This window comes from Oncorhynchus mykiss, chromosome 3 (assembly GCF_013265735.2).
Source record: "Oncorhynchus mykiss isolate Arlee chromosome 3, USDA_OmykA_1.1, whole genome shotgun sequence".
NCBI lineage: Eukaryota > Metazoa > Chordata > Actinopteri > Salmoniformes > Salmonidae > Oncorhynchus > Oncorhynchus mykiss.
In genome coordinates, this window is record NC_048567.1 from 16,678,592 (window position 1) to 16,701,130 (window position 22,539).

Below are 22,539 nucleotides of genomic sequence, written 5' to 3' on the forward strand. Positions count from 1 at the left end.
TTTAGGACTATGAAATATGAAAGCTTTATTTTTGATCTGGAGAATCAGACGATGACAAACGACTAGCCCTTATATGCTAAACTTGGTTCACACAGCAATAAAAAAAAATATCTAAAACAATGTGTCGCTATAAAAAAAAAATATATATCAACGTATAAGCCTATATAATAAACGAATAACATTAGCCGTATGACTCTCTATAATGTCCCAGGATGATTTCAACAAGGCTAGAGGTGAGGATCTATAAGAGCAAATCCCGGATTCACATCGAGCACTGACACGTTTATAATAATAATGCCCAATAGGGAAATGGAACAGACTACTTACTGCCCAATGAGGGACAGGCTGGCTGGTAGTAACGCGGGGGTGGGCCGTTCTCGGATTCTACAGGAGAAATAGGGAGATCGTGTTAAAAACAGAGGAGGGTTTGAAAAACTACTTTTGATACACTCGCAACCCTAAAGGAGAGATGATGGAAGTCTAGTGTGCCTCTGCTGTCGTAGTTGAAAGTCTACTGCGGATTTTTGGAGAAACTAGGACATGAGAACAGAAGTGAGAAGAGGTAACATTGCTGCGGACTTCTGGAAAAAAAAGTTGGGTTTGGTTGTATCGACGCTCCGAGGTAGGTTGATAATCTAGCATGTTTCCAATACTGTATCTGATACTGCCTTGAAACGAAGATACAGTCATTAAGGACCACTAAAATTAGATTGTGCGTATTGGCACTCTGTCTCTAGGCTAATTACTCAAGTTTAGTAAACCAACCTAATTGGTGTGTAATGTGCATTGCAATCAATGGTCGCCACAAGTGTGATGTTCACATTTTACATAGGCCTATCTGGTGCAATTGAACGTGTGCAAATTACAATTTTACATCAGTAGGCCTATGCCTACTTGAACAGTATTAGGTTAATAGTGTTAATGTATTCGCGCATATTATTATGATTTTTTTCAGAGGGACATGATGTCTTCGGAAACGGTGTGAAGGACCTGAACTCCTCAAAGAGATGTTGGGCCCAAGCGGACGTCATGTACAGTGAATCTGACTCTATGGGCGATTACTCCTCATAATAAACAGGATACTCAGATCCTTCTTCGCCAGCTTAATCTATCCTGGAAGTAACATGGGAATGTTCATATTTTATTTCTGGATTTAGTCAGGAAGGAGAACCGAGCAGCTACGGTGTTAACTTGACCAACCACACAAGGTATCCGCGCCAGAGAAATACAGTTCGTGCTTTTGAAGAGCCAGCGCATTAAACAGAATGCATGGGAGTCAAAGCAGTAAAATGATCTAGAATTGAGATCTGTATATTGACAGACTTTTATTGTTTGGTGAAATCACGCCCAGGTCGTGGAAAATAGAATTATTCGAAAATGAAAGAAAAATCGAAAAATGCTGCCCGGACTCGACGGGAAAAGGAAAATAGTGAATTCTATGAGCTGGCCAAGCTGTTGCCTTTACCTTCTGCCATCACGTCTCAACTTGATAAAGCTTCAATTATTCGACTCACAACAAGTTACTTGAAAATGAGAATTGTTTTTCCTGAAGGTAAGGTTATATATATTATATATATATATTATATTAAATGTATAGTATGATTATTATTATTAGGCTATTATAACAACCAACGTTTATATTGATGTTATCATAAGTGTTATTGGTGTGTTTAATATTCTATTTGTGTCACAGATATGCTTTTGTTTTTTGTTTTGATGCTAGATATTCATGTTCTTATGCAAGGATAATAATGAAAATAATCATTCCAAATGTTGCCACATATTATCAAATGACTTTGCCTTATCTATACACTGATATGCATGTGTTATATTATAATGATGTCTTGTAATGATGAATCATGTCATGTTATTAACGTTTTAATTCCGCTCTCATTCTGCAAAACGCTTGTGCTGCCACTTCTCCTCATTTACACGAATCATTGGGGAATCAATAAGACTACAGTAATTATTGTGTTTACGTATGGGAGAGGTATAGGCCTACATGAATCTAAATTAAGCTATATGTTGCACAACATAACTCGTTAGGCCCAATTAAATTTCATTCAATAATCTCGCCACTGTTGCACGTGAAGGGAATGCTGTTATTTACCTGTTATTTCCCATACTGATATATGGAATAGTTTTATATATTAGTTGGTTATATATAGTCAAATATAGGCAATCGGAGAGATGGTCAAAATGCAATACGACTTAAGGAAACTTTTGTGGGACTTTCGAATTATGGCCATGAAATTGTGTCAATATTATTAACTAGGACTAAGAAATGTTTATCATTGGAATTTATTCAATCAGAATCTACCATAATATTTTTCCAAAACAAACTTGATTTATGCCTAAGTAGCCTAAAGATGGCAACTTTATGCACACAATGTCCTGTGAAATAAGTAGTGTGCGCGCATAAATGGACCGTTGTACACACCTCTTTGTCTGTGAAGAATAGACTGTGCGTGTCTTTTTACATTTATACACGTGTAGTCCCCTTTCAGAGTCAGGCGACCATGATGCCCCTGGAAGACGATTAGCCGTCATTTGCCACCTTCTCCCCGCGGTCTCAACGGGCCCCTGTTCTGCGTGACCGCTACAGAGCCGCGCCAATTAGCGTCGCCCGGGCGACTAGCGGTCTGATCCTTACGAACATATGGGGGGGCCTTGTGACACTGAGGCAAAGAAGAGAAGCGACTTCTCAAGAATGACTTCTCAAGCTTAGGCTGTTAAGACACACACACAACAACAAAAACGCACGAGAGTATATGGATTGTGGATTTTGCTTAAGATCGATTCCCCCTATGTGTCGAATGTTGTTTTTAGGTCAATAGGCCTAACCTATGTATGACGTTGCAGGTGATCAACGATTCATCGCATGCACGGGCGTCTATGGTGTACAAGTAGATATTAGCCTATCAATAATGTTAATGCAGTCAGTATAAGAAGTGGAACACTGCAGGTAATAGGCCTACTAAACATATGTCGCACACGCGATTGGTTGTTTTGACGTTGTTGTGACAAGTGTCATATCTTGTCTATTGTTAATTGGATCTTCATCAGTGTTTTACTGAGTTGTCCAAGGTCCACATATCTGATTTACACTATAAACCTACTTTGTATTGGGGGATTCCTCACGAACTAAAAACAAAAAAATAGCATGATTTTGGGGATTTTCACGAAATTGAATCCATAGAATGTTCCTTGGGAGGAAGAATTGTTGACATATATTTGACATTTGTATCTTAAAGGATAATTGAGAAATAAAGACTTGAATTTCGAATATTTGTGACATTTTTGTCTTACCCTTTAATACTCTATAATGTTTCATCTGTAGGTGCTGCAAAACAAAAATTGGTTTCACATGAAGCTTTACTGCTTGCTCTGTGATATTAGGAGCATTTTGATTTCAATAACAATTTTCTCACATTAATTTATAACAATTGAAAAATTGGATTTGGCTATTTTTTTTTCAATATAGGCCTATGGTTTAACATAATATAGACATACCTACTCTAGACCTATAGTCTACCTACTCTACAGGCATATCAAAGTTTCAGAGTGGGATCTCTGCTAGTTTTAAATTTATGGACCATTTTATACAGAGAAATTGACGAAGTAGGCAATGTAACCAATCACAACCCTCCTTTAACTTGCATCATTGCTCATCCTGCAAATCACCAGCAGAGGGCGACCATTTTGAATCCATTTTCACATTCCCTCATTGATAATACTTACAAATTACTCTAAAAGTAGCAGAGATCCCACTCTGGAACTTTGATAGCCTGTAGAGTATATTATGTTCAGCCATATATAGAGAAATTAGCCAAATCCAAAATGGTAGCCTATATTTTCAATGTTCATGTTTTATATTTTTCAATATTATATATTTATGTTGTACATTTTTAGAAGAAAAATATAGCTGATATCACCGAGCAAGCGGTAAATACACCAATCTTTTATTTGTAGCACCTACAGATAAAACATTATGGCGTCTTAAAGGAGGCCTGTCATATATTCCAACTGCAATTAATTATTTCTCAATCATACAAATGTTAAATATATGTCAACAATCCTTTCTCCAAAGGACCCTGCTTTCGATTACATCTAGTGAAAATCACCAAAATCAGGCCACTCCAATCTGTCCCCTACACATTTTAAATTTATGAGCCATGATAACCATAGAAGTTAAATTGGTACAGCATTCACAGGTGCAACAAATATAGCCTCTTGCAAGGCACGCCTCGAAATATGTTAATGAGCCAGAAACAACAATAAGCCTACCATGCACCCACTAGTGGTGAAAAGGTTTTTGGCGCTCCAAAGATACGTTTATTTTTTAATTTTTTTTAATATTTTTTTTTACTGTTGATAATACCTCAAATGTGAGTTTTGCGTTACAGTGTAGGCTATAGGCTATCATAGGCTATCAATTTAAGCTTCTTATAGATAGGCCCGCCTACTATTTAATATTAATAAAAGACGAGTGTAGAAAAAAATGTAAACCAGAAATAGTCTATCTAGCGTTAGTAGCCTATGTACACCCATTCTCACCAGAAGCTCATTTCAGTCACCGTTTGTCTGTGTGAATGGAATGATGAGGAAATTATGACAGGACTATGCTTAATTCGTTTTTTATCACCGTTCCAGGATTTTATTAGGCTACAGCTCACCGTTTCCACACTTGATAAGGAAACAAAGCATGCGGTCGTTTTCCCAACACTAGCATATGGTAAAATAAACTGATGAATAATTTAAGCTACAGTCTCACAGGGAGGAAGGGATAGTGGCTGTATGGGGGAATCTTCTGTATACTCAGTTTAGGAGGGTCCTGTCACTGATGCGTTTTACGATCCGTTTTGGGAGCCATGTGCTTTCCTCATTAAATAGCCTCTGCTGTTTTAAAAGGCTGTCCAAACACACACACTGCTGCAAAGCAAATCGCATTGAAGCACATAACACAATGTCGAATTAGGCCCGGAAAGTGACCGCGTTTATTGCAAAGAAAATGTTCTGAGTATTCGCCAGTAAAATATTATATGACAATGTATAGAGGTGAGAGTGTTTTATGGCCGTTATTGACAGCGAGCGTCCAATAACCTTTGCTCCACCCTATGTTGTCCCACGGTGTTGAATTACAAGTCACATCAGAGAGAGAGCGGGAGAGACGTGTTGATGCGTTTGTTTTGCTGAAGTCTTCCGCCGCTGTTAGATTAATCGAAAGCACAAACAGACATACAATGCGTATTTGGGCCACCTCACATTTTATTTGGTTCAACAAAATGTTTCGACAATAGATAACCATAACAGCAAACAATGTGTCTGGCTTGTCAGGAGTTGCTGACGCAAATATGCAATATTAGAATCATAATTGCAATATAGGACATTATTAGGCCTATCCCATTTCTTGGGAGGATTTTTAAGCTTTTTATATTCTTATACGTCGTTGAAACCTGCACAATTAATGGAATACGATATATTTGTGTGTAGGCCTACAAAACGTATTATGCTTCTTCTAAGAGCTGAGGCCCATGTAAATAATGATCTAAATCTGTTGTGGACCCGCACGTGAGCAAAATAACAAATTGAGCTCAGAGAAACTGGGAGCTTTTCCAACTGCAATTTTATAGGAGACGAATACAATTTTCTAACCCTGCATGCGAGCAATAGAACACTCTTTCAGGACAGGGCTCTCCAGACTAATCTTTGAGTCGTCACTAACGCCTCTTTTGTTTGAAATGTAGGCCTACTTTTGTTCAGCTTGGACCACTTCATGTCGCAGGAGTATCTTTAGATCCTATTTCTGAATGTAATGCCCAATTTAGTGATTATCATAAGCGCGCGTTGATGTCGAAGAGAGCCTAATTCCCTGCGGTAGGTCAAGTGCGAGAACCTAAAGGCCCCAGCTCGAGCTTCCACACAGATTACCACGGCGCGGAGAGGAACATACAGTCCCAGCTATGGGGAGGGACTGGTTACCACAGCCTATTTGTACAATTTTATTTTCAATTGATTTTAAATCTAACCCTACTCTTAACCACACTGCTAACCTATGCCTAACCCTAACCTTAAATTAAGACAAAAAAAAAATGTCATACATTTTTACAATATAGCCAATTTTGACTTTGTGGCTTTGGTACCTAGTGGAAACCCACCTATGGCCCTGCTTGATTGCAATTATATTAAAACGTGACGGATTGACACACAAAAAAGTCAGTAGTCATTCATTAGAATGATATGAAATGCTAAAAGTTAAGAGATTTAGATGTAATCATTGTCTATTGAATAATATATGATTTTCCATATGATGCTGAATGGTCCAGCTCCTGTAGTGAAGAGGCTGCATATTTGAGTTGTGGTTAAGGAGTTATTTGTTTGTTTCCGTTGTGTAAACGTGAAGTGCATTTTTGGTTAATATCAAAATGCGAAATGTTTCTGTCGTTGTTGTGATCTTTGCACTGGCGCGTGTTTGTTTTCGTATGGAATTTGCATTTCAATCGGGATTGCGTGGTGGTTTACCGGGGACACCAACTCTTATTTGCTTTATCGAGTTTAGTTGGTTCCTTCGGGTGTGCGGTGGAGGAGATTTGCACGTCCAATGTCTTGCCAACCTGTTTACAGTCCATTCAATGCGAAAATATTTTCGTTCGCTGTGAATTCAGGTGTGCTCAATTGAACGAATAATATTAGGTTTTTAAATATAGACCCAAATATTATATTTATTTCAAGTGTGAATATTATTATGATATTATCATTGATTTTAACGCTGATAGCCATATTATTACATTTACACAATTACGTCGAAAATGTCTGCATCTCAAAGGCATCCTCTCTATAAGGATATTGGGCCTATGTAAGATTATTATTGTCATGTTTGGTTATTATGATGATGAGTATTATTATGTCGCTTTAATTATAACTTAACTTATGTACATTCATTCTAAAATACTCACTGACATTCACTTATTTTCCCATGTGTGTTGCAGGGCTGGGAGAGTCCTGGGGCCACGTGAGTCGGACCAGATCTCTGGATAATGTTGGGCGAGAGCTGGGATCACATCTGTTACAGGTGGGATCACATATACTACAGGTGCAGACTTATTTGAATTATGAACGCCATTTTTATCTTTGGAATATAATATAAAGTTTTTTTTTTTTAAATGTCGAATGGAAAACTTGTTTTTATTATTGTAAATTCTGTATGCATGATTTATTTTTTATTGTATTATTATTATTATCATTATTATTATTATCATTATCTCACGTGACAGCAGCAGTTGTCGCCCGTTATCCATGTTTTAAAAGGAGAGTGATTTTCTTCCTCACAACGCCTCCTGCTGCTCTCATTCTTGTGGATATAAATCTGGAAATATCTTCAACGCATTCATAGTCACGCGCTGCGCCTCTCTTCTCTCCTCCAAGCGTCTCTAGTTACAAGGGTTCGTTCCTATATGATCGTAACAACACTAAATGCAACACAGCAAGAGCACCATGGCCTAGTATAGTCGAATTGCTAGACTATAATAATGATCATAATGATATTAAGTATGCAGACATTATTAGTGTTTTTCTATTGATAAGTTCGAGAAAATTAATAATTTCAATATAAATAATTTGGATACATTAAGTAAATTGTGTTATTATTATTATTATTATGCTAATTGGCAACAACCTTTTTGATACAGTCAACCAATAAAAAACACTATGCTTCGATGCTGTCATAGACGTGTATCCGATATTTTCCTTATTTTGCATTGACAACAGATTGATTGATTATTAATATGATAAATTAAATGATCTAATAACCTGTATAGTAGCATTAATATGTAGGCCTAGCTAGGCAAAAGTCTACGCACATTTTGTCCACTTTGGACCTAATTAATATGTACATTACATTTATTTTTCAGACGTTGGACGGGTTCATTTTTGTGGTTGCTCCGGACGGGAAAATAATGTACATATCTGAAACAGCATCGGTCCATTTGGGCTTATCACAGGTACGCTGCTACTGATTGCTTTATTTTGCATTCGATTTAAATCGATCATTGTGCTTTGTGCTACGGTATACATAGCCTATAGTCCTATGTTTTACGTTCCTTGAAAACAATGACTAAACGTGTATTTTAACAGGTAGAGCTGACGGGAAATAGTATTTACGAGTACATCCACCCCGCTGACCACGACGAAATGACAGCCGTGCTGACAGCTCACCAACCCTGCCACTCGCACTTTGTCCAAGGTATGGGAGCCTGTGTGTGCTATGGTGACTGAATGAGCACTGAATCATGTGTCGTGGTATTTACATTATATGGTCGTCTTTGATTGCGTTTTCTCTCTGCCTTTGAAGAATATGAAATGGAACGTTCATTCTTTTTGAGAATGAAATGCGTCCTCGCGAAAAGAAATGCTGGTCTGACATGTGGTGGATACAAGGTAAGCCTGTTGGTGCCATCTTTCTCTATGTCGAAGTTGTTAGATTTTATAGTCAGTCATTCCAGTTTGTACTGCTTGTGTGACCAAATTCTTGATAGTTTGCACATCATCTTTATAAATTAAGCCTATATTTTCAACTTTTCTGGCAAACTGCAGTTGATTTTTTTTAAATCCATCAAACTGTACTTTTAGCCCTGCTAGAAACTCTCCATTGCCATGCAGTCCATAATAACACAACTCTCTTGCAATAGCTCTAAACTGGTTGAATACATATTTCCATATGTGTATTCTTATGTATTGTAGGCCTACATGCATATTTGTGTGTACAATTCTGTCAGGTGATCCACTGCAGCGGGTACCTAAAGATCCGTCAGTACAGCCTGGACATGTCTCCATTTGATGGCTGCTATCAGAACGTGGGCTTGGTGGCGGTGGGCCACTCTCTACCCCCTAGCGCTGTCACTGAAATCAAACTACACAGCAACATGTTCATGTTCAGAGCCAGCCTGGATATGAAGCTCATCTTCCTCGACTCCAGGTAAATAGGGTATTTAGCGCCACTCACACACTGGAGAAGCTTAGTGGTCCCAAATAATTAAGGCTCCACTTGAAACAACTTCTAACGGCATTGTATATAGAATTCATAACGTCTTCATAAACACTACATAGATGCATGAGTAGTCATACACATCTGAAATAATGAGGAAGATGCGGAAATTGGGTACATTCTGTATGCACATGTATCAGTAATTCTGAGTGTATTTAATATTGTCTGTGTCCCAGGGTAGCTGAGCTGACAGGCTATGAGCCCCAGGATCTTATAGAGAAGACCCTCTATCACCATGTCCATAGCTGTGACTCCTTCCACCTGAGATGTGCACACCACTTGTGTGAGTTAGGTTTGTTTTGCTCTCCTACAGTTACTATCTCCCAGTCCTCAGAACTAGTATTTTCTATCTGTGATATATTAACAGTGTAGTGGCAATAGTAATACAATAGACAAAACTAACACCACTGTCAGTGCTGAATGTTATACACATATATAATGTACTTACAGTGCATTCGGAAAGTATTCACACCCCTGACTTTTTCCAAATTTTTCCCCCTCATCAAACTACACACAATACCCCATAATGACAAAGCAAAAAGAGGTTTTTAGACATTTGCAAATGTATTAAAAATAAAAAACTGATATCATATTTACGTAAGTATTCAGATACTTTATTCAGTACTCTGTTGCAGCACTTTTGGCAGCGATTACAGCCTCAAGTCTTCTGGGGTATGACGTTACCAGCTTGGCACACCTTTATTTGTGGAGTATCTCCCATTCTTCTCTGCAGTTCCTCTCAAGCTCTGTCAGGTTGGAGGAGGAGCGTTGCTGCACAGATATTTTCAGGCCTCTTCAGAGATGTTCGATCGGGTTCAAGTCCGGGTTCTGGCTGGGCCACTCAAGGACATTCAGAGACATGTCCCAAAGCCACTCCTGCGTTGTCTTGGCTGTGTGCTTAGGGTTGTTGTCCTGTTGGAAGGTGAACCTTCACCCCAGTCTGAAGTCCTGAGTGATCTGGAGCAGGTTTTCATCAAGGATCTCTCTGTACTTTGCTCTGTTCATCTTTCCCTCAATTCTGAATAGTCTCCCTGTCCCTGCCGCTGAAAAACATCCCCACAGCATGATGCTTCCACCACCATGTTTCACCTTAGGTATGGTTCCAGGTTTCCTCCAGACATGACACTTGGCATTCAGGCCAAAGAGGTCAATCTTGGTTTCATCAGACCAGAGAATCTTATTTCTCATAGTCTGAGAGTCTTTAGGTGTCTTTTGCCAAACTCTAAGTGGGCTGTCATGTGCCTTTGACTGAGTAGTGGCTTCTGTCTGGTCACTCTACCATAAAGGCTTGGTTGGTGGAGTGCTGCAGAGATGGTTGTCCTTCTGGAAGGATCCCCCATCTCCACAGAGAAACTCTGGAGCTCTGTCAGAGTGACCCGGGAAAAACTGAGCAATCGGGGGAAAAGGGCATTGGTCGGGGAGGTCACTAAGAACATTTGTCCCTGTGTCTCCCACCATCTCATGTTCTTAGTGACCTCCCCGACCAATGCCCTTTTCCCCCGATTGCTCAGTTTTTCCCGGGCGGCCAGCTCAGAAAGAGTATTGGTGGTTCCAAACTTCTTCCATTTAAAAATGATGGAGGCCACTCTGTTCTTGGGGACCTTCAATGCTGCTACTGTGGGACTTTATATAGACAGGTGTGTGCCTTTCCAAATCATGTCCAATCAGTTGAAAAATACCACAAGTGGACTCCAATCAAGTTGTATAACGATGACCTAGATGCCAGAGAGGGAGCACACGTGACAGTCTCATAGCAAAGGGTCTGAATTCGTATGTAAATAAGGTATTTCTCTTTCTTATTTTGAATACATTCGCCCCCAAAAATATCTAAAAACCTGTTTTCACTTTGTCATTATGGGGTATTGTGATTTTTATTTAATTTAATCAATTTTAGAATAAGGATGTAACGTAACAAAATGTGAAAAAAGTCGAGGGGTCTGAATACTTTCTGGATGCACTGTAATTGTACTTTAATAATAGCTTACATCACCTGAAACAAAGTGCCTGTATTGCTTTATGAACTATCTGATTGATATTATGGTTTCACGTCGCCAGAGTCTAAATTATTATCTGACAAATAAAGCATATATATTTTCAATTATGTTTTATCAGTTCTAATATATTTTGTGTATATGACAGCGTAATTATAATAACCTGTTCCACTTTGAACAACATCCATGTTGCACTACAATCATATGTTATGGTATACATGACCACTAATTAATGATTCATTATTTTGAACAATGATATAAACAAGAATTTCAGTTTCCCTCTAACTCTCTCTCCCCATCTCTTTGTCTCTGTCTCCCTCTATTTATCTCTCTCTCTTTGTCTCTGTGTCTCTGTCTCTCTCTCTCCCCCTCTCTTTGTCTCTGTCTCCCTATCTTTGTCTCTGTGTCTCCCTCTTTGTCTCTGTGTCTCTGTCTCTCTCTACCCCTCTCTTTGTCTCTGTCTCCTTCATGTTGTCTCTGCCTCTCCCCCTTTCTTTACCTCTGTGTCTCCCTCTTTTTGTCTCTGTCTCCCTCTCTTTGTCTCTGTCTCTCTCCCTCTCTTTGTCTATGTCTCCCTCTCTTTGTCTCTGCCTCTGTCTCTCTCTCCCCCTCTCTTTGCCTCTGTCTCCCTCTCTTTGTCTCTGTGTCTCCCTCTCTTTGTCTCTGTCTCTCTCCCTCTCTTTGTCTATGTCTCCCTCTCTTTGTCTCTGCCTCTGTCTCTCTCTCCCCCTCTCTTTGCCTCTGTGTCTCCCTCTCTTTGTCTCTGTGTCTCCCTCTCTTTGTCTCTGTCTCTCTCCCTCTCTTTGTCTATGTCTCCCTCTCTTTGTCCCTGTGTCTCCCTCTCTTTGTCTCTGTATCTCCCTCTCTTTGTCTCTTTGTCTCTGTGTCTCTGTGTCTCTGTGTCTCTGTCTGTCTGTCTGTCTGTCTGTCTGTCTGTCTGTCTGTCTGTCTGTCTGTCTGTCTGTCTGTCTGTCTGTCTGTCTGTCTGTCTGTCTCCCCAGTGCTGGTGAAAGGCCAAGTGACCACTAAGTACTATAGGTTCCTGGCTAAGCAGGGTGGCTGGGTTTGGGTCCAGAGCTATGCCACCATCGTACACAACAGTCGTTCCTCCAGACCCCACTGTATCGTCAGTGTCAACTACGTCCTCACGTAGGTACCTCAGCAAAACCCCAGAGGACAACACATGAAAGACATTGTACAACCGTTGTTTCTTATGTGATCCTTGGTGGATGACATACAGGCCCAATACTACATCAGTGGGTCATAATATGTGTGCTAGTCCCACAGTGTGTATAGCCTACCTCTTTTGGTTTGTCTGTACAACACCAATAATTCTGTAGTACTGTCAGTGGAAAGAATGGTGCTGTAGGTCTAGGGTGTCTGGTGTTTCTTCAGTGGATGGTTATATCTTCTATCAGGAGGCATGGCACCGCAGAGAGACATCAGCAGTCACATCTGTCCTTGATTTGTTTGGTCTGATGTGATTCCTGGCTCTGGGATGGTCAGGCCAGGCTTGAGCCTGTTCAGATTTTTACACAGCACCACACACACACACACAGACTTCTTTGTAGCTCAGCTTAGCTGTCGTTTCCCTCTCTGATAAGATAATGAGTATTATCGAGGTTTACACAAGCCATCACTGCAAAGCAATTAACGAGAGGTTAATAAGAAATATATTTATTTTGAGGTTAATAAGAAACATGACACGTTTTTTTGTTAATTTGCTTAAATGACTTAAGTGTAGTGGATGAGGTGTTTGTTGAAGGTAAGTTTTGACAGGATTGTAAAAATGACTTTTTATTTGTTAAGCTCATCTATAGTGGAACGAAATTGTGTATTTTCGTCTCATCAAAGCCTGTCGACTGTGTTTTTTGTTGTTCTGTAGATGTTAGGATGAAATGTTCTGTTAGATTTCTCTGTCTAATAGGGTGAGAGTTTACAGTAGCTGACAGGAAGGCTGCAGCGTTCTGTCACTGTTTTCAATTAGAATCATATTTTCTTGAAAAACTGAAAGTTGTTTACGGTCACTTTCTTCTGCTGTAGAATAGTTATTGTGTAGTAGTGTGGGTGTCTGTGTGTAGAATAGTTATTGTGTTGAGTAGTGTGGATGTCTGTGTGTAGTATAGTTATTGTGTTGAGTAGTGTGGGTGTCTGTGTGTAGTATAGTTATTGTGTTGAGTAGTGTGGGTGTCTGTGTGTAGAATAGTTATTGTGTTGAGTAGTGTGGATGTCTGTGTGTAGTATAGTTATTGTGTTGAGTAGTGTGGGTGTCTGTGTGTAGTATAGTTATTGTGTTGAGTAGTGTGGGTGTCTGTGTGTAGTATAGTTATTGTGTTGAGTAGTGTGGGTGTCTGTGTGTAGTATAGTTATTGTGCTGAGTAGCGTGGGTGTCTGTGTGTAGTATAGTTATTGTGTTGAGTAGTGTGGGTGTCTGTGTGTAGTATAGTTATTGTGTTGAGTAGTGTGGGTGTCTGTGTGTAGTATAGTTATTGTGCTGAGTAGCGTGGGTGTCTGTGTGTAGTATAGTTATTGTGCTGAGTAGCGTGGGTGTCTGTGTGTAGTATAGTTATTGTGTTGAGTAGTGTGGGTGTCTGTGTGTAGTATAGTTATTGTGCTGAGTAGCGTGGGTGTCTGTGTGTAGTATAGTTATTGTGCTGAGTAGCGTGGGTGTCTGTGTGTAGTATAGTTATTGTGCTGAGTAGTGTGGGTGTCTGTGTGTATTATAGTTTTTGTGCTGAGTAGTGTGGGTGTCTGTGTGTAGTATAGTTATTGTGCTGAGTAGTGTGGGTGTCTGTGTGTAGTATAGTTATTGTGCTGAGTAGTGTGGGTGTCTGTGTGTAGTATAGTTATTGTGCTGAGTAGCGTGGGTGTCTGTGTGTAGTATAGTTATTGTGTTGAGTAGTGTGGGTGTCTGTGTGTAGTATAGTTATTGTGCTGAGTAGTGTGGGTGTCTGTGTGTATTATAGTTATTGTGCTGAGTAGCGTGGGTGTCTGTGTGTATTATAGTTATTGTGTTGAGTAGTGTGGGTGTCTGTGTGTAGTATAGTTATTGTGTTGAGTAGTGTGGGTGTCTGTGTGTAGTATAGTTATTGTGTTGAGTAGTGTGGGTGTCTGTGTGTAGTATAGTTATTGTGTTGAGTAGTGTGGGTGTCTGTGTGTATTATAGTTATTGTGCTGAGTAGCGTGGGTGTCTGTGTGTATTATAGTTATTGTGTTGAGTGGTGTGGGTGTCTGTGTGTAGTATAGTTATTGTGCTGAGTAGCGTGGGTGTCTGTGTGTATTATAGTTTTTGTGCTGAGTAGCGTGGGTGTCTGTGTGTAGTATAGTTTTTGTGCTGAGTAGCGTGGGTGTCTGTGTGTAGTATAGTTATTGTGTTGAGTAGTGTGGGTGTCTGTGTGTAGTATAGTTATTGTGCTGAGTAGTGTGGGTGTCTGTGTGTAGTATAGTTTTTGTGCTGAGTAGCGTGGGTGTCTGTGTGTAGTATAGTTATTGTGCTGAGTAGCGTGGGTGTCTGTGTGTAGTATAGTTATTGTGCTGAGTAGCGTGGGTGTCTGTGTGTAGTATAGTTATTGTGTTGAGTAGTGTGGGTGTCTGTGTGTAGTATAGTTATTGTGCTGAGTAGTGTGGGTGTCTGTGTGTATTATAGTTATTGTGCTGAGTAGCGTGGGTGTCTGTGTGTAGTATAGTTATTGTGCTGAGTAGCGTGGGTGTCTGTGTGTAGTATAGTTATTGTGCTGAGTAGCGTGGGTGTCTGTGTGTAGTATAGTTATTGTGCTGAGTAGCGTGGGTGTCTGTGTGTAGTATAGTTATTGTGTTGAGTAGTGTGGGTGTCTGTGTGTAGTATAGTTATTGTGCTGAGTAGCGTGGGTGTCTGTGTGTAGAGGTCATTGAGTTATCAGGTTTACAAAATCTTATTCATGGCTATGGACTTGGCTGTTACCTTTGGAACCCTTACCCAGGAAGGGAAAGTCAGTTGGCAAGGTGTCTGTGGAATGAACAACATGTCCATCTGTCTGTCTGCAGACTGTGTCAACTGTCTCATGGGTTCACAAAGTATTTTTTTTCTTCCTTATAGTTTTAATTTGTTTGGTTGAGTCAACCTGGCCTGAGGTGTCAGATAGAAGTGGTTTCACTGTTGGCAATATTCCATTGTCTCTATTGGCCTTGGCAAACCTCAATCCAGTCAAGCTTAAGTATTAGAAAGAAAACAAATACAGTTTGAACCCAGATCTGGGTCTTTCTCAGCCAGTGGTATTGAGCTAAGTGTGGGCCTCCATCGTGCATGAGCACTGATAAACAACACAATTTGCTTCAACCCAGTTTTCCACTGGACAGGTCACCATAACGTTCAAACCTCTTTTCACTCGCCATGCGCAAACAGTCCAGATATATATAAATATATAGATATAGTCTGAGACAAGCTCTATTGGTTCTGTGTGTTAGTATTGGCTCAGTACAGATGTAGAATCTTAATTTGATCACCTTGTTGCAGGAGAACTTTCCTACAATGCAGGAAATGTTTAACTTGTCATGCATTTGAGGTTTAAAAGGGCTTCTGAAGTTTGTAATTTCCACTTAGAAATCATATAATTATATTCCACATAATAATTCACATTTCCTGTTTCTGCAGGATTATTTTCCTGCTGTTGCAAACTGGCTCAAATTAAGATCCTACATCTGTAACATCTGTAACCTTCCGGTTAGGTCTGTGGAAACGGTGCCACTGCCTTCTAGGATGGGACATTTAGCCTATTTCCTGGTGTGCTGCTGTGTGTAACGTGTATTGCTGCAGATGTAAAAGTGTTTCAGTAGATTAATTAGGCCCATAAAACACTCCATTAACCAGAGGAGGCAGAAGAGGCTTCTCCGTACAGAGGAGAGAAGAAGGAAATGACTCGACATGCACAGCCGCAGACTACCCCCCTCCTCAAATCCATAACGGTGTTTATGAGGTTTTAATTGATAGGCCATAAAGATGAGGAGTGTTTATGGCTGCCAGCTTGGTGAGAGAGTAGAGAGTTTAAAGTTTGGATGGAGATTTTTCATTCCCCCCATGTGATCTTTTTTTTTATAAACAATTGTTTTATTTTTATTGAATCACATACTGTACAGTCAATTAGTACCGTCTTGTGATCTTGTTGAGATGTTTTATCGTGTGATACATTAAGCTGTAATGAGACAATGTGTTTTTTTGCCTCAACGTATCTGTGAGAATAGCATCAGTCAGTCAGTGAATTCATTGTAACTCAGTTCATTAGCAGAGAGAGCGATAACAATACAATGTCATCCACTGAGTGTTCCTGTCCTGTCTGAGGCTAAATAATACTAATAATAATGAGTTAATTGTTTCCCCTAAATTTCTGAGAAATGGGCATGGGATTTAGTCAGTTCATCAGAGAACTATCACAGCCCCTTTCTCACTGTTGTTATCAGAGGCAGTGGTGGGTGATTCACACAGTAGCAGGTAGAGGTGTACCAGTCTACACTGATTAACACACAGCTAGTAGGGAACACAGGAGTTCACCTCTGGTTGAACTGACTCTATGTGTACTAGTACTGATAACCTATCTGCCTCGTCCTACTGGCTAGTACTGATAACCCTTCCACCTTCCGTCCCTTCCTATTGACCAGAGCCTGTCACTGTGAGCCCTGACCTTTCTTAGGCAATACTCTGTGTTTACAGAGAGACATGAACACTTTATCACATAAAGGAGTTGGTGTGTTTGTCATGCACTGAAATGCGTGACCTGACCTGATCCTATGAGAATACTATTCTGTATGTTTTTAATGGTGTTTGTATGGAACGTGTACTTCTTGATTGTGATTGTGTGTGATTTAGAAATCAAAGATTGTGTGTGTGTGTGTGTGTGTGTGGGTGTGTGTGTGTGTGTTTGTTTGTGTGTGTGTGTGTGTGTGTGTGTGTGTGTGTGTGTGTGTGTGTGTGTGTATGTGCATGTACCTGTAAATGTGTCTGTGTGCGAGTGAGCATGTGCACATGCTTGGGGTGTGTGTGTTTGTTTATGTGTGTGTGTGTGGAGGATGGATCAGTGTTTGGCCAGAGTAAACGATGTCCAGATTTTTCCATCCATCTTCTCCAACTTGATTCATCATAGTGAACAGAATCCATACGGGGAGGACTGGGACCTGAAATCGGCCCTGGCATTTCTAACACACTGGCCCATCTTGAGGCCCCTACACCTGCCCATTTTTTCCCCTTGATGGCACATTATTAGCCAGATAATGCTTATGTACCAGCCCATCTGGCATTTGCCTGAAATGCCAGCTGGCCAGTCCACCCCTGCTTAACAGAGAAATCAATTCCCATTTCCAAGTACTGTCTCCTGGCATGGTGTTCCTGTGGGCTTGGTTTAGCCTGTGGGCTTGGTTTAGCCCGTGGGCTTGGTTTAGCCCTTAATCGCATGTGTATTTGAACGGACAGCCTCCCCTCTGTTGTATGTTTGTTAAAGGCCTTGTTACAATCCTGATGGAGAAACAAGTCCTTCCAAAAGCCTCTCTGCCCCGCTCTCACTCACTCACTCACTCACTCACACACACACACACACACACACACACACACACACACACACACACACACACACACACACACACACACACACACACACACACACACACACACACCACACCACACCACACCACACCACACCACACCACACCACACCACACCACACCACACCACACCACACACACACATACACACCCCATGCTTTACTGTAATTACCAGACAGATGTTATTGGGTACTTGCACACTGAGAGTGAAAAAAATAAAATACACAGGTAGACAAGCCACACTTGGATAAACAGTCGTAACATTGGAGCTGCATTGTCTTGTTTAATGATGGTCTTTATCTAATCCTAACACAGTTAAATCAGGAATATATCTGTGTATCTACATCAGGGCTCTCCAACCCTGTTCCTGGAGAGCTACCATCCTGTAGGTTTTCACTCCAACCCTAATCTAGCACTCTTGATTGATAAGCTGAACCAGGTTAGTTTCAGCTGGGGTTGGAGAGAAAACCTACAGGAAGGTAGCTCTCCAGGAACAGGGTTGGACACCTATGATCTACATGATCTACAGTACATACTGTATGTGTATGTTTCTGCAGGGATACTGAGTATAAAGGACTCCAGCTGTCTCTGGACCAGGTGACAGACACCAAGCCCTCCGTCCCCTTCAGCAGTGCTCCCACCAGCCTCACTGAGAACCGCAGAGCACCCAAGAGCAGAGTGTCCCGAGCCAAGGCCAAGGCTCGACTCTCCCCCTACACCCAGGTGAGGCTCTATAGGAACAGAAAGCACTGGTCCTGTACACATCCTACACAGAGGCAACTCTCTCTATTTGAGCCAGGATACTGCATGATCTATCAGCGATGGGAGGTGGTTTATACCTGATGTATCACTTCTTGATTACCCAGGTAATGACTCATATTTCTCCTCTCTCTCGCCCTGTCTCTCTCCCTTTCTCTCGTGCTCTCTCCCTCTCTCTCGCGCTCTCTCGCGCTCTCTCCCTCTCTCGCGCGCACTCTCTCCCTCTCTCGCGCGCACTCTCCCTTTCTCTCTGTCTCTGCAGTACGCTGGTTTCCAGGCCGAGCGTTCAGAGTCGGACCAGGATAGCCCTTGGGCAGGATCTCCCCTCACAGACTCCGCTTCCCCTCAGCTGCTGGAGCAGGGGGAGGGGCTTGGCACCTCCTGTGCCTACAGGCAGTTCTCCGAGCCACGTCCCCTCTGCTACAGCCTCCCAATCACTGAGGAGCAACACCACCATCACAACCCCAGCGACAGCCACTCCCACCTCGACACACACGGCCACAAGCAGACGTGCGAGCGGGGCCGCTGTGAGGCAGGGAGGTACTTCCTGGGTGCTCCCCAGGGTGGGAGAGAGGCGTGGTGGGGAGTTGCCCGCTCTGTGCTGCCCCTGGTCAAGACCTCATCCCTGGAGAATGGAGAGGGATATGAGAGCAGCGTGCCCCACATCACCTCCATCCACAGTCTGCATAGTAAGTCCCTATCCCTGGCCCTTTAGCTTGTATTACTGTAGGAGGCTGGAGATGGGTGAACTCCACTGTTGCAGGCTCAAAGACACACAGATTTGATTCGGGTTGGTACAAAAACCTGCTCATACTTCAGATTTCCCACCTCTGCTTTATTTAACCTTAATTTAACCAGGAAAAAATCTTGTGGTTATAACCTCTTTGCAATGGTGACATGGAAGAGGTCAGCAGCAAAATACAGGTTAGTTTTAACACGGAAGATAACATGCTGCTAACTCTGCTTAGCCCTGGATATAGCTTCCTGTTGGCTCTAAGATCAGTGTCCTGTCCCTCCCTCTACAGACCGTGGCCAATGGGACCAGGACAGTGTGGTCAGCTCGCCAGACGGGGGCTCCGCCAGCGACTCTGGGGACCGTTACCACGCAGACTACTTCCGGGCCAGCCCCCAGGAGCCGAGCAAGATCGAGACCCTGATCCGAGCCACGCAGCAGATGATCAAGGAGGAGGAGAATCGTCTGCAGCACCGCAGCAAGCTCCACCCAGGCCCTGACACTCCTCTAGGGCCTGCCAACGGCCTCCCGAAGGGCCCCGGCCCCTGCTTCACCACCGACTACCCCCAGGGGGTGCTACAGAGTGTGTTGTGCCGTGGCCTGGGTCAACTGGGTCAGGTGATCAGCCCCGGATCAAGCCCTGCCCCTCTCTCCAGGCTCAGCAGCCCAGGGTCTGACCACTACCTCCCCAAGCCCAAAAACTACCTCCAGCAGGCAGGACAGTCAGACCTGTCCCCTCTCTCCCAGCCCCCCTACCACCAGCTTGGCCGTCCAGGCCCCTGCACATCCTCCTCCCCTACCCCTGCCCCGGCCCTCTACCCTTCCCACCCCCAAACCCAAATGGGGAGGCCTTATCTGGACAAGCAAGCTGCTACCTACTCCCTGACGGGCTACGCTCTGGAGCACCTGTATGACCCCGAGAGCCTCAGGGACTTCTGTTCCTCCGCTGGCTCCACCCACTACGACGTGACTTCACACCTGCGCATGCAGGCAGAGCAGGGGCCGGGACACAAGGGGACCTCCGTCATCATCACCAACGGCAGCTAACGCCTGCTTGTCCAATAATACTAAAGTCTAAAATGTCAGCCTATTCCCTACATAGGGGAATAGGGTGCCATTTCCCTGCACGCTACTTTTGACCAAAGCCTGCATAGGGCTCTGGTCAAAAGTAATGCACTACATAGGGAATAGGCTGACATTTCGGGTGCTCACTAAAACACAGGAAGAAGAAACTGTAGATCCATGGAATCTCCATGCTATAGCCCAGCTTCAACTGCCTCATCTGCATTTTAGCCAGCAAAAATACTTTTTTCCTGTCCTACTTCTTGTGTTTCCTTTTGTTTTTGTTTTTACAGAGCTACGTTATTCCATTTGCACTGTCAGAAATGGAGTTTCATTGTGGGAACCTCATCCCTAGGGTTGAAGATAGGGTTGTGGATATGTTTTGAGTTAACCGGGAAGGGTTCAACGTTAGTGCACTTTTTAGTGTTGGTGGTCAGAATCCCCTTATCACAGCACAACTCTATAGAGTTAAAGTCAACTAGACCTGGTTAAATTGATATATTTTTTGTCCGTGCTACAGACGGCTATATCTGTCTGCTAATACAGGACTAGTAAAGGCCCAGGGCAGTACTTTTGCGATAATAATTCAGGGGGTACTGCAGCACCCTCAGCACCCCTACTTCCAGTAGCTATGATTAAAGGTGTGCAGTATAGAGATGAAGCAAAAATGACACAAAAACAATTCACAGACATCAATGATTATGCAAATTCATTCTATCTATGTTCTCCCCAGTAGGTAAGCTATGGATTAAGGGAAGTGTACCCACACTTTCAGAGAAAGCAAAGGGGCGATCTAAGGGATACATGCAAGAGATGGTACATGTGCCTACATTTACATTGAGACATACAGCAGTTTACCTGGACTGTCAGATAGCAGGCTTTACTTGGGCTAAATGTCTTGTTGGTGTGTATAACAACAGTTATTAGTGCTTTGGTCTGTCACCTCAGTGAGGATAACAACATTATATACAGCCTCTAATGAACAACCTTATTGAGGTGTGATTACTGAGAGGCTAAGGGTCAATATGATGACGTGGATTGTCTTATTAGCCAGGTGTAGTGGTAAACGCTGAGGGGGAATTTAGCATGCTTACAAGGTAAACACTGAAGTGGGAGTTAGCATGCTAACAAAGCTGACGTGGGAGTTAGCATGTTAACAAAGCTGATGTGGGAGTTAGCATGCTAACAAGGCTGACTCGAGAGTTAGTATGCTAACTCGGCTGACGTGAGAGTTAGCATGCTAACACGGCTGACGTGAGAATTAGCATGCTAACAAGGCTGACGTGAGAGCTAGCATGCTAACATGGCTGAGGTGGGAGTTAGCATACTTATAAGGTTGAGCATGTGTGTATCTCCGAAGCATGTCGTGTTAAATTGTCAACAAGGGTAAACAAGGGGAAAGAGATGCTCATTGTTTATTGAACATTTGATGAGATGAAGGAAAAATCAAGAGAGGTGAAATGAAGAGGTTGTGTCTGCTGTGGTTGATTGACTAGTACAGTGTTTAGAAGAGGTCACTTTCTGTCTAATACTACAGAATGATGCCATGGCAACGCTTGCTTGTACCAACATGACGTTAGTTATTAGTACCATAATAATGAGTTATATGACAATTCATGAGATGTTTTCACAAAGTCATGATATATGCAGCAATATGCAATCCAACCAATTGGGTATTCGTTTAGACAGCCTAAATCCTCATCACATCTGATCATGCTAATGCTTGCATTACCTTTCACTAATGCTTGTGACAACCTTCATATCATGTTTATTATACTGTTTTGTAGGCAGTGTGACACATTTCAAACGTTCCCTTGGATTCTATCGTAAATGTGGTTACCATATCTCTTATATTTATACGTTTGGATTTGTTAGTTTTCTGAATTGTGCTTCTCCAAAGTTATTTATGATGTAAATATGCTCAGAAAAAGACACCATTTTGAAGCACAGGGGAAAAGTTGTATTTATTTAGTGAATGTTTATTTAGGATTTTGAAGTATAGTTGCAATCAAAACAGTCTGCTTGCATATGAGTGTGTTTTGATTTAAACAAATTCTATGAAAAAATTAAATAAACAGAACACTTTTTGCAAAGAACAAATGACTCATAATTGACGGGTGATTTATATTGTAGGCTACTGTAAGCATTTGAGTGTAAATGCAATAATTAACTTATATTGGCTATAGATGTTGAAAAACATATAAGAAAAAAAAATATATTAGACAACATGAAACTGTATATTTACTGTTACATTTACCCATAAAAATAAAAGTATTGCATTCTGACTAGCTAATAATACACAAAAAAAGACTGAAGTGAACTGCAATTTCTTTTTTAAAAGACTTTAAAAAAGACACCCCAAAACTGTGGTATGTTTACTCTGT

General features: G+C 41.7%; 1 protein-coding gene across 2 annotated transcripts; it reads left to right on the forward strand.

The window, feature by feature from the left end:
* The first annotated feature begins 301 nt into the window (after window positions 1-301).
* On the forward strand, window positions 302-22,243 carry sim1a (SIM bHLH transcription factor 1a). 2 transcript variants are annotated; one of them, XM_021592640.2, is made up of 12 exons: window positions 302-622; window positions 956-1,552; window positions 6,990-7,093; window positions 7,911-8,000; window positions 8,134-8,242; window positions 8,351-8,436; window positions 8,775-8,974; window positions 9,220-9,326; window positions 12,036-12,183; window positions 18,159-18,324; window positions 18,623-19,049; window positions 19,386-22,243. In XM_021592640.2, the coding sequence occupies exons 2-12, from the start codon at window positions 1,378-1,380 to the stop codon at window positions 20,138-20,140; spliced, it is 2,367 nt and encodes a 788-aa protein (XP_021448315.2). In that variant the 5' UTR covers window positions 302-622; window positions 956-1,377; the 3' UTR covers window positions 20,141-22,243. The 2 variants fall into 2 exon arrangements, with proteins under 2 accessions (XP_021448315.2, XP_021448318.2); XM_021592643.2 differs by having other exon boundaries at window positions 6,990-7,072.
* The last annotated feature ends 296 nt before the right edge of the window (window positions 22,244-22,539 follow it).